At 30.6% G+C, this 18,557-nt stretch overlaps 1 protein-coding gene across 5 annotated transcripts in view; it reads left to right on the top strand.

Moving 5' to 3' along the window:
- Window positions 1-14,025, top strand: part of LOC106464354 (serine/threonine-protein kinase LMTK2-like) — a 49,066-nt gene extending 35,041 nt beyond the window's left edge. For all 5 annotated transcript variants that reach the window (XM_013924483.2, XM_022392041.1, XM_022392043.1 and 2 more), the window contains 5 exons: window positions 1,808-1,892; window positions 3,884-4,002; window positions 8,095-8,244; window positions 9,464-10,802; window positions 11,262-14,025. In XM_013924483.2, coding sequence (XP_013779937.1) covers window positions 1,808-1,892; window positions 3,884-4,002; window positions 8,095-8,244; window positions 9,464-10,802; window positions 11,262-11,276 — 1,708 coding nt within the window. In that variant the 3' untranslated portion in view covers window positions 11,277-14,025. The remainder of the gene's footprint in view (window positions 1-1,807; window positions 1,893-3,883; window positions 4,003-8,094; window positions 8,245-9,463; window positions 10,803-11,261) is intronic.
- The last annotated feature ends 4,532 nt before the right edge of the window (window positions 14,026-18,557 follow it).

Here is an 18,557-nt window from a genome sequence, read left to right as displayed (position 1 = left end):
GGGAGACAAGAGATAGATCTGCAGTGGTACGACACACACACACACACACACACACCTCTGCTTTTCAGCTGCAATAGACAAATGGAAAATAATTTTTAAAGGAAAAAACATATAGTTAACTTTACTTTTATAACAAAACATCTGGGTGTTTAGTAGGTACTAAATAAAAAATATGAGATGGTAATATACAGCTACACCACTTTTGATAGAAAAGTGATAACTTTTCAGAGCATTTGAATTTTAGGGTTTTTTAAGAAAATTATGGAAAGAGAACTAAATGGCAATTATAATCTTGGTAACCAAAACACACACAGTGGTTTATGAGATTAATTTTTATCTTGTGACTCTGAAGTGCTTAGCATATTGGGAAAACTTTGATATTGATATTACGATGCTGGTTAGATGAATCATAACCAGAAGTGGGTGATCGAGCTTTGGCAAAATGCCATGATATCTCATTTATTGTTTACAGATGTCTTTATTATCAGAAAAACACTTTGCTATCAGTTCTTACATAATCATCATACTTGGTCAACTATACTAGCTTTTGGTAGTCACAAAATTATTTTTGGCCACCTTTAAAAAGGTATGACAATTTAACTATCTAATTAATTAAAATTTATACAAGAAAAAAAGCTAGTTTGAAAATGCATTGCACAATAAAAACATTGATAATTATTAGTGTATGATTGACCACTAAGTTAAGACAAACTTCTTCAGAGAGTAAAATTTATATTAAAAACTGCTGTTAACATAAAAATCCACCATCAAAATACTGATCATAGCAGACTAAAAAGTTTCTCTAAATATTCTTGCACTTAATTTTCTTCTTAGTAGACGTTTTTTTCTTGTTTATTTTTTGACTTTGTGGTAAAGCTCTGGATTTTGAAGCTGGCAAATAAGGTTTGAATCCAAGTGACATCATAACACATTCACTGTAACTTAAGCTGTGGGTGCATTATAAGAGTGAAGGCTAATCTCAAAGTTTGGGTGGTAATGTGTGGCTGCGTTTTCTCTGGTCAGTAGTTCCAAATTAGTTTTGAAGTATAGGAAACAGTGTAATTGATTTTCAGTATTCTTTTAGAGCTGTTTTATTGTGTTAAAGTTTAAATATAGTTTAATAATAAGTGAAATATTTTTTCTGAAAAGTTGGAAATTACTAAATTGTTATAGTGTTATATTTTATGAAAAATATTGCTCCACCCCATGAAAATGTCCTACAAGTGGTATGATTTATTTATAAGCTTACTTGAAAATTGGAACATTGCAGTTTTGTGAGAGTCAAATAATGAATTAGTCTTAACATTTGTAATTGTATTACTTGTATATGGTTGACCATAGTAAATCCCCCTCTGAAGGTTCTATGGATAGTAATTGTATTTTGTGTGGGAATATTTATGAAATCAAGTGTTAAATATGCAATAATTAACAGTGATGGACATTTTGAGTGATTATGTGAATACAGATTAATCACAAAGAAAGGTTTTTACTATTAATTACTTGTGCTTTAATTAATTTTGGGGGGGGGATGATTGATAAGGCTCATTCTCTATTTGTCTCAAAGGGAATATTTTTTTTCTAATTTCAGGAAATTACATTGCTATTACTTTTCTCACTGTGAAAAGCTAGATTTAAACTTATGATTTTTATATTTTTCCAAAGATTAGAATATTGTTCCCTACAAACCTTTGAACTAACAAGCTGGTGCTGCTCTTTGTCCATTTGATGGGCAAGTTCAAAAGGCTTCTATTGTTTTGTGTTCTAAAAAGTCCATGCTTTGATATTATATATTTATTTCTCTGGGTAGCGACCTAGCTGCTCGAAACTGTGTTGTCACCTCAAACATAACTGTGAAGATAGGAGACTATGGAACGTCCATTCAGAAATATAAGGTAATTGACCTAAATCATTTTTAAACACTTACAAAATATAATTTTTTTTTCATTAGTGAGATTAAAATGTAACTTGAGTTTTTCTTCACCAGATTTTTTTAACTTTGATATGTTTTCTTATCAGGATTCACACAGGCCATGAAAATCTGGAAGATCATGGAATTTTGTAAACATATTGTGCAGTACTGGAAATCCTGGAAAGGCAGTGTTTTTTTGTTGTTTTTTTTTATCAGGAGGTCCTGAAAAAGTCCTTAAAATTCTAACTCCATCATTCCAACATACCTCATATCTATTGAAAACTAGCCATACCATTGTGTTAAACTCAGTTTCGTGAAAATGAACCTCTAGAAAATGTAATTCAGAAAGTGGGAAACATAGTGACGTAGCAACACCAATCTTTAACAAGCTTTAACTTTTGTACCTCCATTTGTAATTGAACAGGTGTGCATGACTAGTATAACTATTGATGGAATGATATTATTAGCATAAAATAAACTAAAGGATCACTTAGCTAAATTGTAAAGTCATGAAATTGATGATTGTATGAAGAACATTATCAGTTCTGAATTTTCCTAATTCCATCTTCAGCATAAACACTGCAAAAATAATTAACAGAGTTTCTAGCCAAGTTCTTTATCAGTTGTTGCTTAAAATTTGTTGATAGATTGAAGAGAAATGCAAATCCAAGCCTCAACAATATAATAGGATGAGTGGTGTAAACCTAACTGTCATGCATGAAATAGTCAAATATTCACAATTAACAACAGCCCATCAGTTTATGTCTAATTAGGGCACCTGTTATTTATATAGTGACCAGTCTATTTCAGGATATTTTGAGTAGCATTTTGGGTCCTATTACTAAATATTTTGAGAAAAATCTTCTGCTTTTAAGGGACAATCAGGACTATAAATACAGTATTGTGATGATGTATCTTATTAATATTATTTTGTCTCTGTGTTCTTATTAGTTTTTCTTTCAGATCTAAAATTCTTGAACTAGGTAATAATTGTACTTGTATTCATTGAACTCAGTGATAACAGATACACAATTACAACAAATATAATCATCTTTTAGGACAATTATTGTACGAGAAAACCCATAAGCTGAACACCATGTTGAAATATAAAGGTTTTTCATTAATTATGCTTGTCATAAGACATTAAAATGAGATCTATTATACTTTTTAACACTATATTTTTTATTCAGTCCCTTAGGGTTGTTTCAAGAAGAAGAATGTATAATAATATTTTAACCACACTATTTCTAAAATGTTCAATGCCAATGACTCTTTTGCTGAATACAGAGCTCATTAGGTTGGATGGGATACAACAAACACAGTAGTGATCAGAATACTATTTATGTAAGCCATTTGTTACAACAGGAGTTGTTATGGTGTGAGAGTACCTTTTCTAAACTGGTGAAGTATGGTTACTATTATTGAAGCATTAGTGTAAGGCTTATTTTATTTTTAAGACCATATTCTCATCAAGCTCTTAGAGCTTTTTTTATGAAATGAGGAAAATGTATAATATTTCAACCACATTACATCTACCATATTCATTGCTAATGGTGCATTTCACTCTATACAAAGGTCATCAAGCTAAGTGGGATACAACTTCTGTAATGATCAGAACACTATATAAGCCATTTGTTAAAGCAGTTAAAATGTGAACATTTTTTTCTTAGATTTCAGAGTATTATTATAGTTAATTTATATTTGTCATAAGGCATTAGTAAAAAGCCTTTTTTTAATTATCCTTAGGGAAATTGTGAAAATTTTAATTAGGTATACTTGTAACAAATGACTTCAAATATGAAATGGTTGTGTTTACAAATATTTGTATCTTGTAAGGAGGTTTATCAATAAGGTAACTTAAGGCACTTTATCAACTCAATATTAAGTGTCTTACACATGCAACAAACATGACTACTTTGTTTATGATATTAATACATCTAACTGAGAGATGTTTTGTATTTGATTTATTTACAGGATGACTACTATCACCTTGGCAGTATTGCTGTTCCTATTCGTTGGTGTGCACCAGAATGTCTGTTGTGTACAGAAACAACAATAGAGACCAGAGAGCTTACAAAAGAAGCAAATGTGTGGTGAGTTGGAAAAAAACTATATATGTATATTACAATATCAAATTGCTATCTTAATTATCCAAACTATCAGTTAGAATTAAAAACAGGTTTGTTTGGTGTTCATATCTTATAACTGATTGTTCGTACAGTAAATATGAAGTAATCGAAACTTGATTCTTTATATATATAGTTGCAATTAACTTTTCCTTGCATACACAAGTGCTATGATGACATATTGATCACATTGTATAACAATTCATAATACCTAAAGATGTAAAAGCTGTCGTCCAAAATAATATTAAAGCAGTTTTGAATAAGTCAGTGCAATGTGTACAATGTCTTCCAATTTTCACAACACCATTAACATTGGTTTCTTCAATGGAAGTCACTTTTGAGTCACTAGGTAGTTCAGAGATTTTTATTGTGTTGTGTTTAAGGTGTTTGCCATCATATCTTTGAGCATTGTTTTTATTTCCTATGTAGTAAAACAGCTTTTTTTTTCGGTGAATTAATATTAACTTCTGGTCAGAGCAAGCTACTGACATATATCAAAAGTAAAAATTAACTCGTTAATAAGTATAGTTAATTATATATATATACTGTTTTTACATTCTTACTTAAAGTTGAAAAACTCCAAGAACAGTGAGGGTACCAAACTGATGACCTAGGGCAGAGTGGCCATAGAAAGTTTTTTTAGTTGGTCTGTTACTCATAAGTAAGACTATTTATTATTAATTGTAATTATAATCACAGAATTTTAACAGCTTTTCTGGTACAAGATTTTACAAGTTGAATTATAAACCTTTGGAATGCATTGTTCCAGTAGTTGATTACCCCTCACTCTATTTTCATTCAAAGCTGCTTGAACAATATATTTTGTATAGAAACTGTGGTATAATTCAATATTTATTAACAAAACAGCTTAATAACATTTTTTACTGCTATAAAATATTTTGTATTTGGCTTAACTGTTTCACTGTCATGGACTCGTGTATATGTCCACTTCCAGAGCAGTGTCATGGAAGTTTGAAATTTTGTACCATCCTTTCAAATTATTGAAAGTTTTCCAATTACATGTTTCAGTAATTAAATAAATATTAAAATGTGTGCTTTTTGTTTTTATTGTGTAACTGAAAATAAACACAGCACTAGGAGAAATGTTTATTTACAAACATGACAGTGAAAAGTTAAAAATAGCTCAGTTTTAAGTAACATAAATATATGTTGTTAGATCTTGCAATCATAACTCTACATGCAATATGTTTTAAACCTAAAAATTCATTATATGTTATATTACAGTATTGGAAATAGTTATAGAAATGGATAATAAAAACAGTATAAAAGACAAGTATTGTCTGTATGTCATCCCTGTGGGATGTGAAAATGAACTGTTCCAGGGTACTATCGTACATTGGTAGTGTATTCTGATTGGTTATCATTCAATGAGCAGTCATAGAATGCTTAGTAACAGTAGTGTCAATCCAGTCATGACTTGTATTACGGAAACACCTCATGTCAAGCATGTAAAAATTTCAAGTTTAAGCTGAACAAAGATATTCCATATGCAAAATTGTGGCAAGACTTCATACTTCAGTAAGAATTATATGCAATACTGTAAGAGGGTACATGAAACTAGCATTGTTAATAATAGAAGTGGTCAAGGAAGAAAATCAACTCCTCAAAAAGTGAGGTTAAGTATTTTAAATATGTTCTTTATGAGATAAACAATGACCTTTCCATAAATATAGGTGTGAATATTACCTCAAAAACAGTAAGACACTCATTAGTACAATGTGGTCTCAATAAAAAGTTGATGCTTGAAAATCTCTCCTGAGAAAAGGTAACTAAACCAAAAGGTTGAAGTCAGCACTGGACAACAAATAATTGAATAAACAAGCTAAAGATATGTGCTTTTTTAAGATGAATCTAAATTTGAATTGTTTGGTAACAACCAATGACAGTTTTTTTTAATGGTGGAGAGGAGAATGGTACCATATTCAATTTTAAACATCCACGGTGAAGCATAGTGGGAATAAGTATAAGTTTGGGGCTATATCTCAGTCAGTAGGGTTTGTAATCTACATTAAATTGATGGCACCCTACATGCTGACAAGTACATGTAGTTTCTGATCCATCATGCCATTCCCTCAAGAACATCATTCATTGGATGGGGATTTATCTTCCAGTGATTCCAGGAATACAGCAAATGTAGATATCTGGATGGTAAAGTGGGCAATGGAATACTTGCATCCATGACTTGGCTTGCACAATCCCAATATGAAAATTCTTGAGATTGTACGATCTTATTTAAAAACTGAAAAAACAAATTGCAATCCAATAACTTGGCTGAATTGTTGGAATAATAAGACATTTGGAACAATATTTCACAACTGTACATTTATAAACTGTATAGCAGCATGAAAGCAACTTGTAATACGCTGTTTAAAGCAAAGGGCTCATGTATGAAATACTAGTCCATTGTACAACTTTTTCACTTTTCTTTTGTATTTTCAGAGGTAATGTTTCATACCATTAATAAATTCATTTTATAGTCGCCATTACTCACTGTTTGCGATTTCTGTCTGTATATATCTTGTATGTGCAAGTCAGTAAATTTCATACAAGGGATTAATTCTTTACACTTTAAAAATCATAGAAACATGTGGAGCATATTTATAAATGTGTACAATGGTTTATTTCAGTAGCATGTACACGTGCCATTAAGTTTAAATACGTACTGTAATCAATATTAAAGTTATTTAGAATCTTTGGAAGGTATGAATGGTTGAGCAAGCCATGATGATTTTTAAATTTTTGTATTATAGACCTGTTGTGAAGGAATATAAATTACATGCTAAATTAGCTGTCATATTGCTTTCTTCTTTATATTTGTGAATTTTAAGACAATTTTCATGGGTCTGTCTGAATGTGAATTGTTGTGTGTGTTGTACTGTATACTTTACACAATTGAACTTTTTTTTACACTGTTTTACTGACTTAAGATACAATTCAAAACAAACCATTTAATGTTTTTGGGTTTCCTTTCACATTAAATAAATATGGCATTATCCATTACTCTCACTATATAACCTTGTTTTGGCTAGTATAATAGTGAATAATGTACACATTCCACACTACAAATGTTCACGTATCCTATACTTTAAAATTTTAATCTTAACAAGACCTTTTAACACCTACTGAGCTTTATTTTAACTATCATTTCAATAATGAGTTATTTCATTAGAACATTTCAATCATTATTTTGATGCAGAGATTTACTAATCAGAAACTGAAATTCTTGAAATTTTGTATATGTTTTATATTTGATCAGTAATTTGACAAATGCCAACTGTTACTTCAGTCTGCATGTTACACATGTTACAACGTTTCATGTGATGGCATTTTTAAAATACTAGGTGAAATCAATGATAGAACACAATTAGAAATTTGTAATATTTATGGAAAGTTACACTGTATACTTGTGCTTGTTAATTGAAGAACTAATAGAACTTGTTTTAAGGTCAAATATTTGATTACCTGGTTAGTTAGACTATTATTAGCTTGATATTGGAGAAAAGCTGTGCTACTAGTGTTTGTCAAGATAGGGTTGGATGTACTCTTACAACTTCACATTATTTTAGTTTATTTCTCAATCTTTAAACAAATATGCTTTTGACCTCATGAGATTTATATTACGTAATTGTAGTATTGTATTACAGAACTTTTTATGTAATATTTTTGTTGTGTATCATAATTGCACCTTAACAAGTGGAAACTCAAGCATAAATTTTATGTATGTACAAAATGTGTGCTTAGTCTCCAAAACCTGGAGATCATTGTCATATTTTGAAATTGTAAATTTTCATATAATTCATTCTTAAAAGGCAGATGGATTCTATACAGACATAAATTTAAGTTTTTGTTTTGATTTTTTGAAACTGAAATCACGTGTGTGTGCAGCCCTTAGCAGTATCTAGTTGTGTATGTAGTGTTATTTCTATTATTTTTGTTCCTATAAAGAACCAAAATGTAAAACATTTTGTGTGTTTGTGATGATATGCCAAAGATGCATTTATTAATCTACTTTCTCACTAACCTCTTTATATTTTATAGGTCATTAGGAGTTTTACTTTGGGAGACCTTAGAATTTGGAAAACAACCATACATAGAGTTGACAGATGAAGAAGTTCTACAGCAAGTTATTACTGAACAAACAGTGAAATTAGAGAAACCTAAGACTCCTTGTGCTCATTCTAAAAGACTGTAAGTGCTTGGCGTGTTGTGTTCTTACTTTAATCTGAATTTTTTTTTTGTCCACAACTGTATTTAAAAACAAAATTTATGAAAGTTGAATAATATCAAGCACCTGTAAATTAAGTTGTGAAAAATAACATTTTGCATTTTGCAAACAGAAGGAAAGATGATGATGATATTTTTATTTTGTAAGAAACGAAAATTATTGCCTAAGAATTGGCTTATTGTATAAAAAGTTTAATCTAGTTACTGTTCTTTTTGAAAAATGTGTACTATAATTGCTTTTAAGAAAACAGTACATTTTAATTATTTCATAGAACATGCTATGAAATGTTGCTTTTTTTTTTCAACATATCATTTAACTAACCCAGTACAGTTTCTAGAAAGGTGAGACGTACATAATATTTCAATGTTGATTAGATTTAGGCCATTTCAAAAAAGAAAAAATTGCAAGGGGTCATTAATCCAGAGAGGATACAAATTTGAAAAGCATTTAAGATATAGTAAGTAGCAAAATAAACTGTGGTAGCATCATGTAAGCCATTTATGCATTTGCATTCATCGAAATCAATGCTTATAAACAAAACACAAACAACATAAAGCATAGTAACCATTGAAGATTTTTAAACTGATTTAATTTTTTGGTAAATTTATGGTGACACAGTTGTATATTATGCCATTACTTGAAAGCCAGGTTTAGCATACACACTTATTAGTAATAATTCACTAACAGGTTTGTTGACATCATACACTAGTCCAACTTTCTGAAAGAAATTTTGCATTAAAGTATCTATTCTTAGACTAATATAGTAATAATATTACTATATCGTATTTATTAAAGTTAACTCTACTTCTTTCAGAAATTATGTACAGCTGTTTCAAGAAGAATGCACATACACACACACACACACACACACACACACATATACAATCTCTATGCTCATGACAAGGCAAAGTCCACAGTAAGACTGGGAGTTTCAAGTTACAAGTAGAAGTTTTTGTAAGGAGAAGAGGGAAATTCCAAATGAATGACTTCAACAAACAAGAAGAGGGAACCAGTAAAATTAATTTACTTTTACATACCATAAACAAAATAAAAAACTATGATAAAGTTAATTATTTGAAGACATGCATCAAGAAAATTTTCTGACATAAGAATTAAGTGTAGAAAATCACAATTTTTTAAACAACTTTTAACAGTTTTGTTATACTTCACTTTTTTTTGCAGGTATGAAATAATGAAAATCTGCTGGGAGATAGTTCACAAACGTCCAGTAATTCAAAAAGTGGCAGAACTTTTGAGACACCTGTATGAAAACAGGAATTTACCATCTGATTCAGCAGAATTTGAAATTCGTTGGAATACTTTGCAACCCATCCCAAGGAATCATAACATTTCATCCACTGATTCATCTAAGGTCTGTATGCAATTTGAAAATGATTTCATCATGAATCAAAAACAAGACTTTATGAAAGATGGGGAAAGTTCATTTTCTTTTTCGGAAGTAGAACATTCATCCCAAGAAATATCACCTTCTCGGGGTTCTCTCTCTACAGGGTATGAAGTAGGTTTTGAACCACATACATACATTTCTCCGAGCCTACAAAACCTTAGAGGAAGTATAGAAGACTTGAGCACATTCGAAGAAAGACCGTTCCAGAGTTCTGAAAATTTAGGTCATTTGCATGCAAAAACTAAACAGCTGGGGTCACCTGAAAAAAGTTCAGAACATGCTATTACTGCCCAGCAAATATCTGATGCAATCAGAGACCTAGACAGTATGCTTGCAAATAAGGCCTCTTTGTCGGGAGAAACTTCTAACAAGATGTTTCCTGACAAAAATCAGCAAAAAGATGCAGGGTTGATAGAAAATAAGGTGCCAGACAGTTTAGTACTTGCAGATAAAGATTCTCCCTTTAGTAGCCTTGATTATGAGAAAGATAGCTCTAGCTCAAAACTTAATAATTTATTGTTGGAAAGCCCAAAAGCAATGGCAGATCTTTTTAAACTTACTGTTATTGACAGTGAAACCAGCAGTGATTCAGACAGTATGCCTCATCAATTTCTTCAAGAAAACAATTCTGCATTGACAATCAATGATGTGAAGACCCAGAGTAATTTATATAATGAATTTGAAGCTGTAAATAAGCTAGATAGTACAAGTGAAGTGAAATCAAGTAAAGATTTGATTACAGTACCTGTTAAAGAACAAGAACATGAAGAAAATGTCCAAATATTGCCCTCAACAAGTCACATTTTATCAGAATTAGATCAACAGCCTAATTCTTTAATTTATGTAGAGGGTTACCAACCAGAATCTGTTTCAAGTAGTCAATGTCTGGAAATCGGTAGTAAACATGAGGAAACATCAAACACATCTAACAAACATAATATATTTAAAGATAATTCAGCATTTGTGCCAAGTGGAGATAGTGAAAAAAATGAAAACACAAAAGAAAAGAAACATTCAGCATCACCAAACATAGAGAATAAAAATGTAGACACTGAAAGTGGCAATTGTGATGACAGTGCAGAAGGTTTGCCTTTAGAAGTTGAGGCTGTTTATGTAAGTATTTTTCTGACATTGCTTGCTTTTGTAAAGATGCATTTTCTCTCTTAAAAAGATCCTTTTATATTTGTCTTATTTTCTCGGTGCATCTGTAAATATGCCCCCCAGTGGCACAGCGGTATGTCTGCGGACCTACAATGCTAGAAACCGGGTTTCAATACCCGTGGTGGACAGAGCACAGAAAGCCCTTTGTGCATAATTAAAATACATTACAATGCATCTGTAAATGTACTTATTTCTACTGATGATGGGTCAAACTTTGCTTCTGTTGTAGCAGATATTTATCACCTAGACTGTTTTTCAATAGCTAACTAAGATTGAAACTTTACATCATAACTATTCTTGATAACTAACCTAACCCCTATCTGTACAAAGACAAATTCCTTCACTGATTTTCCATTTTATCAAATGCTTGTGCCTAATTCTAATATTTTTTTCTCATGTGCTGAATTCCAGATTGAGCATCACTGACTTGAAAAAGTAGCCAAATGAAACTGACTGTGTTCCAGCAAATTGTACAGTCCAGAAAAAAAGAGACTAAAATGGGAAAAGTGCTATTATCTTGTAATTCTTCAAGAAAATTATCATTTAAAGGTTATCTTAATACTGCAATTCAAGAAAATATTGCAATACTGTATACATACATAATTTTATTTTTCTGTTAAAATGTGTGTAACATCTCAATTGGTGTTGATTCCTTGAGTGCAAATAGTGTAAGCAAAATAAGTGTGTGTTTATGTGTGTTTGATATATTAGTGCAAATGATGAGTATATGTATGCAGTGACAGCCATTTGAAGATAGTTGTATTAAAAACAAAAACCCTTTTCTTATGAACCAGTGATATTGCCTACTAGGCAATTTTATCTCCAACTAAGCTTAAATAATCAAAAACCCATAGTAGTTAAATATGAAAATAATGTGTGTATTCTCTTGTTAAAACAACATGGTAAAATTTACTTTAAGTGTTAAAGAATATCTATTAGGCCAGTGGCTTTCATTTTTTGTTTGTGGACCACCTGATATCTTTTTTCTTATCTCAGCAGACCACAACAACAGGATCTATAGACTATGCTGCCAATCCTTTCTGTAATTATGCAATCTTTCCATGGACCACAGATTGGGTACCACTATATTAGACTATTGATTTTCATGGTCAGAAGTAAATATGAGTAATTAGATTTTCTCCTTTAAATTAAAGACATGAAAGTTATAGCAAAATATTATCTACTTAAAAGAGATGAGAAAGTCCTTCATGGCTGTTCCTGTGAAGAGCCACAACACTGCATAATGGAACTAATGTACATTTAATATGAAGGAAACTGAACAACAAAATTTGTACAAAATAATTCCTTGTGAACCAACCACCACAAAGAATTAATAATCGTGAGTTGGATGAATTATAAATGCCCAAAATTATCAGTGAAATAAATTGGCTGAATGTTCTTCTAGGAGTAAAAATTAAGATCAGATACTGTTCGTGCTGTGATTTTTAAAGAGCTTGAGATTTGAGACTAAACCGACTACATTGGACACATCACACTTCAGAATAGCATAAGCATGTTGCATTTACACTTGACCTAACTGCCTTGTAGATTTTTTGTATGCTATGACTTGATGTGCTCTCTGTCTGTTATATCACTTTCTTTGATTCTGCAAGAACTTAATTACAGTATTTGTTGTGCAGTGCTAGCCCATAGGCCAATATTTTTGTAACCATTTTTATTATGTTCAGAAAGAATTTAGAAAAAAACGTAAAATATGTTAAGAAGTTACTTTGATTCATAACAGTAATTTTATATATATATATATTTGCTGCAGCACAGATATGGCAATTAATATTAGATTAAGACTTCTGTAATGTAACAATTTGTTTGGTTCCCTGAAATTTATTATATTAAGAGTCCAGAGCTCAGTAAAGAACTAATAACTGATGCTTCTTCAACAAGGCAGTGAGCAGATTGTGCAATTATTTCATGAGCCACGTCACATACAAACCTCTGGTATCATATCTTATACAACAGAGCTTCTCCACTGATTTTGTCCCATTTTTCCAAATGTAAACAGTGGCCAGTGAAAATTGAAGTGATGTTACATCATCTATAACTTGTACTGTACACAGATAGGATTTTCTTAAAAAGTACAGAAAGTTAAATTGAGAAAACTATCTATAATTATAAAGAAACAACTACTGGCATTTTGAATGAGGATAAAGTTGTAAACAAAAGTTTTTAAAAACAAAAGAATACCAGAAATGTAATTTTGTACTGTTGAAAATGATTTTAACTACTTTATAAAGGATAGTAGGTCAGTCGTTTAATGCTCTAATGAATGCAGTTTGGCTCGAGGGCAAAATTACACCATTGAATTAAAAAATTATAAAAAATAAACTTCTAATAATTTCTCCATATAAAAAAACACTTAAGAGTTGAAATATACTCAAAAAGTTTTTGATTTTATGTATACAAAAATCTTTAATTGCAAATTGTTTTTAGAGTTGATTTCACCAAGCTCCCAACAAAATCATTAGTGTTTGAGAATTTACTGGATATTTTCTGAGCATAATGTGGCACTTGTAATTTCAAAGGAAGAAAGTTCTAATAGGTTTGAACAAAATTGTATTAATTTGTCCTTGTAACTTGAATACAAGTACAGTTTATACATTTTTAGCCAACCACTATTTCTTGACCTTGGTTCTTGTGGTGTGGTGTAATTTTCTATATCTCAGTAAACAAGAATTCATAGGCTACTGATGTTAGCTTATCAGGAAAGCTCTCTTTCCATTCTTTTCGACTATAATACCAATAATGTTTCCAGTTATGTGGCAACATCTGTAGGTGTTGGGAAAAATCGATAGAAGCTTATTGTGGTGATATTTTGCTAGAAAAAAGGTGACTGTGAACAACTTTCACTACCATTACAGAGCTGATTTATTTTTAGAACTCGAGAAAAGTTTGCCTTATTATTTTATATTTCATTTAAAGTGTGATAGGAAAAAATGTTTTTGTGAAACAAAATGAGATAGGCTTAGTTAAATCATTTTGTACTTGGCTATATCTAGTTTGGTTTTGCTGACACAGCAGCTGTGTTAGGACTGATTTGCATTAGGGCGTACAGTCTTAAGGAACTGCTTCAATGGCAGAGAAAATCACTGAAAAAAAAAATCTAAAACAAACAAATGAATATAAAGTGGGTTTAAAACTTATCACATATTAAATGAAACCTTCTGATTGATAATATAAAAATATTTGGCTTTCTTATACTTTTAGCATTGTAAAAGTTATTTTTATTGTGTGTCAGTTATTGCAAGCATAGTAAAACTGCATGCCTTATTCTAATCCAAACAAAGCTAAAATTTAGTTTTATAAAATAAAAACTTCACATGAAAGTTTAAAGAATGTAATAAGACATAAGTCATTAATTAAAACCTACAACAAAGGTACACATTTTTTACTTATTTCTTTAAAAAAATCACAATGAAATATTTCTGAAATTTCAAAGCAGCAAATTTATACAAATATTGCATATGAAAATAAAATATTTGCAGAAGCTACATAATCTGTTATATTTATAAACCCCCAGTATGTGGTTTGTTTGAAGGGTAAGTCCAACTGCTGATCACAATTAGTATGCTTAAAATATCAATAACAGCAATACTATGCAATTAATGAGTCAGTTCTTAATTATTATACAATATTTTGTTTTATAATATTACATAGTTACCATTAAACTGATATAATTAACTACATTATTTAGTGGGTTAATTTTCAGTTCTGATCTCTGTAGGCAACTTGTTTTTCCAAAAGTTATTGATAATATATTTATGGTGCTTATTGTTATCCAGGAAAAATCCAGGTTTGATTATGTTGAATTTTTTTTAAGTTTTGGGTTCAAGAACAAATACCATTGTTTTCCATGTAATTTTCAAAATAATAAAAGTGGTAGGTATTTAAAAAATCTAAAGGTGTTCAGAGATGGTAGTTTCATGTCATCAAGAAAGTTTTGAATGTAATGGAGATAAACGAAATCATGAAAATTTATAGACCAAAGAAAAGCTGTATGGTAGGAACAACAACCCCAACAAGATATAATTCAGGTGGGATGAAAAAAGGAGAGGAAAAGTTCATAGAAAGAAGATGAAAACAGTTTTATGTCTAAAGGAATGCAACTTGTGGAGTTTTGTTCATTGAAACTTTCAAGGAGATAAAGCAGTAATCTAAGAAAGGGATGAAATAGTCCATCAATTTTAGTACTTACATTGGAGTCTTAATAAGGGTAGGTGTCACTGCAATACATTCAGTTTGTGTCATTAATATGGTGGCACAAAAAGTTATCGGCCTTATATACTGTAAAGGACTTGTTAAAGTTTTCATATTTTGCTTGCTTGATTATTAATTATAATATTAGTTAACAATATTTGATAAATGAAGTGCTCAGAAATAAACATATATGCATATGTATATAAGTTGTGAAACCAGATATTATTATAAGTAGCATACCATGTAGTATTATCTAGAAATAAAACACATGAGTATCATACAGTATATTCATTTTTTAGATAGTGCATTAATCGAGCTTCAAGAAACACTCATAAAACAGTAAAAATACATTAATGATTTTTTTTTAAGAACCTGGTACAAGATATTTCTTCCTTTATAATAATTTATTGTTTTCTCAATTTTTCCTTTAATTTTTTTTTGTATATACTTTTTAATCTAAATGCGTGTTATTAAGTTTTATTGCTTTCAGTACTGGTAGGGTTAAAAATTGTCTGAAAGTTTGCAAGAAGAAAAATTAGCTTAAAAACCTGTAACACACAGGGCTTTGATGATAAACTCAAATTACCAATGTTCTACTTTATTTGTCAGTACCATATTGATTTGATACATTAGAACAAGTTTTTTTGAAACTCTTGAAATTTGGGCATGCTGTTTTTTTTTTCTTCACTTCTAATTTCCTTGGGATGTCTGACTCAAGTGTTTATTGTCATTACCATCTTTTTCATTCGTAAAATATCACAGAATTTTAAATATTACTATAAACATTATAGTGTAGATTGTTCACTTCAGTAGCATGAGCTGCAGCCTGTAAACATTCCAGATCTGTACAAATAGATACACCATTATAAGTGTGGAATACAACACCTAGCTACGATATTAAACATAAAAGATTTATACATGTTCATCACAACACACAAATCTACAACAAAATCTATCACCATGCTATTGGCACCAAAAATTAATTTCAATAAGTATGTAAATAATATGTATATGAGCTAAGAAAAGAAAAGTTTATCGTACCAGAAATTATAATTAATGTCTCTTTAAATAAAACATTTTTATCAAAAAACCACAGTAGTGGTTAATAAAAGGATTTGCCCATTTGTTCTTAATTACTATAATTTAATATTGTAATAAAACCTGGGCAGTGTAACTAAACACATTGTTGTGCATTGTGTGTGTGGTAGTTTTTAACTTTGACTACCTTGCAAATAACAATGGCTGTATAACCATTGACACCCAGTTTTAATGTAGTCTGTGACTTATATGGAGCCTCATAATCTACTACATGCATACGTATATAGCTGCATGCAGGCCATGGATGTAACCTAATGTTTATATGGCAGGCATGACACATGTACCATAGTCATTATTAACTTATTGTTGCAACTGTATTGATGTCATGTATCATTTGTTTATGTGTAGAGTTCCTGCCCTTTTGGGCATGATGCTGCTGACAGGATCATAGTTTTTTTACTACTGCATGATTGATTTCAACCTTGTTACACAAACTCCTAAAACATTACACAAATGTCTCAAACATTATACAAATGTATTGGCGGTTTCCCATGACAGAAATCTTTAAGCTGTGGTTTAAAGGATAGTACCAAGCTCAGTTTCGAGCATTCGATTGGCAATCATGGTGATGGCTGATGGTAAATGTTGAATTATAACCAATGCTGTGAGATTGCAAATTTCATAGATACTGCAAATTGAGTAGCCATCCTTCAAACTGGCTATAAGGAATGGCAAGAATTGTGCAAGCAGGAGATGGTAAAAATAATGGGCATTCTAGGCAAAAGTGGAGCAGAAAATTTGTTGCTATATATTTATTTAGAAAATATTTAGTTTCAAATAAGGTATGCAGCAGTGACTGCCCACCAGAGTTTAGGGTCCTCACTGTGGAAGAGGGTCGTAGTGTCATGACTCAAACTCCACCAGAAAAGGGGAGGGGGGTATATTAATATAATCAATTCATAATTGTTATTTAACACAATTTTCAACATTATATAGTTTGTAGAATGTCACTCTAAGAGGAAATCTGGCCAGCTGCAGCAAAGCTAAGACTGGCCGTACTATGGCCAGTGTAAGGTTAGGAAGTGGAGAAATATATTGACTATAACAAATATTAAAAATGCTTATTTGTATACATAGGTTATTATCTTACAACACATTGTCTTATATTTACATTGAATATATATATATATGCATGCATTTATACAACTTGAAAAATTCATTTAGGTAACTATATATATAGCTTTACAACTTAAAAACTATAAAGCCTGCACATGTGTATATATAAGTAAATACTAGCCGACGTGCATTGCATGTGCAAGCACGTATAAAACTCGTGGCTACAAAATCCAGTCCAGACATCATTCCAGTATAGTTCAGTAGTCCTTCTAGTCCAATATTTACAGAATTCCCAATATAGCTACAGGGTATAAATATTGTACTTATATATATTTTACAAGTATATACATAACATAGTATGCTGATCACCAGGCATCATGGTCACCATACATGCAGTACCATTATCAATGATATCGGGAACAATAGCCATTCGATTTGCATGAAGCCAATCCAAAGTTGTCATTGTTTCCTGAGAGAGTGTTATACATCAACTGCGTATTTCATTAAATTAAAGTGTTTCTAACAGGACAATATTGTTATTATGCAGATTTATCTCATGATGGACATAAAAAAATAAAGAAATGAGATTATTAAAAATTTTTAATTTAAAAAGGGAGAATAGGGATCTTCCAAAATATACAGAAACAAGATAGGTAGCTTAAAGTGAAAATGCATTTGCAAAAAAAATGTAAAAAAACAAGCTTAAGGTTATTATTTCCTCAAGCTACAAAACCCTATTTTGACTCCATGTCTAAAGCTGTAATATTTAGAAGTTAAAATAGGGAATTGTAGCTTGAGGAAATAATGACAACACTATGTCTCAAACCTTTAGCTTGTATTTTTACATTTTTTTGTGATTGCATTTTCAATTTAAACTACTTATCTTTTTTTTCTGTGTTTTTTAAAATTAAGAATTTTTAATAATCTTGTATAATGTAAATGGATTGACTACTTGATATGAACACTTTATTTTATGCAAGAACTGAAGTCACAGTAACTACGAATATAACCACATTTGAATAACTAGCTTTTTGAAGTCCTAAACCATGGTTTCATATGATTTTTTATCATGTTCATCACATTGTGTCCTTTTTATGTTGTCAGGAAACAAATTGAACATAATCTGTATTATCTTGTGGTTTTGTGCCAGTTTTAGATATTTGTGTTGAAATTAATACAAATTGTTTTGGTGATTTAACTGACAGTGTTTAAACTTTATAAGAAAAATAATGTTAATGTAGATATTTTTTTACATATGGTGGGGCAGTGTGACAAACCTGAAGCAAGAGTGTTGGTTTAGAGTAGGGTTGTTTTGTTCAATTAAGATGGATTCCTTGATTT

The sequence above is a fragment of the Limulus polyphemus genome, unplaced genomic scaffold, assembly GCF_000517525.1.
Source record: "Limulus polyphemus unplaced genomic scaffold, Limulus_polyphemus-2.1.2 Scaffold1625, whole genome shotgun sequence".
In the NCBI taxonomy this organism is placed as follows: domain Eukaryota; kingdom Metazoa; phylum Arthropoda; class Merostomata; order Xiphosura; family Limulidae; genus Limulus; species Limulus polyphemus.
This window is presented reverse-complemented; position numbering and strand designations above follow the sequence as displayed.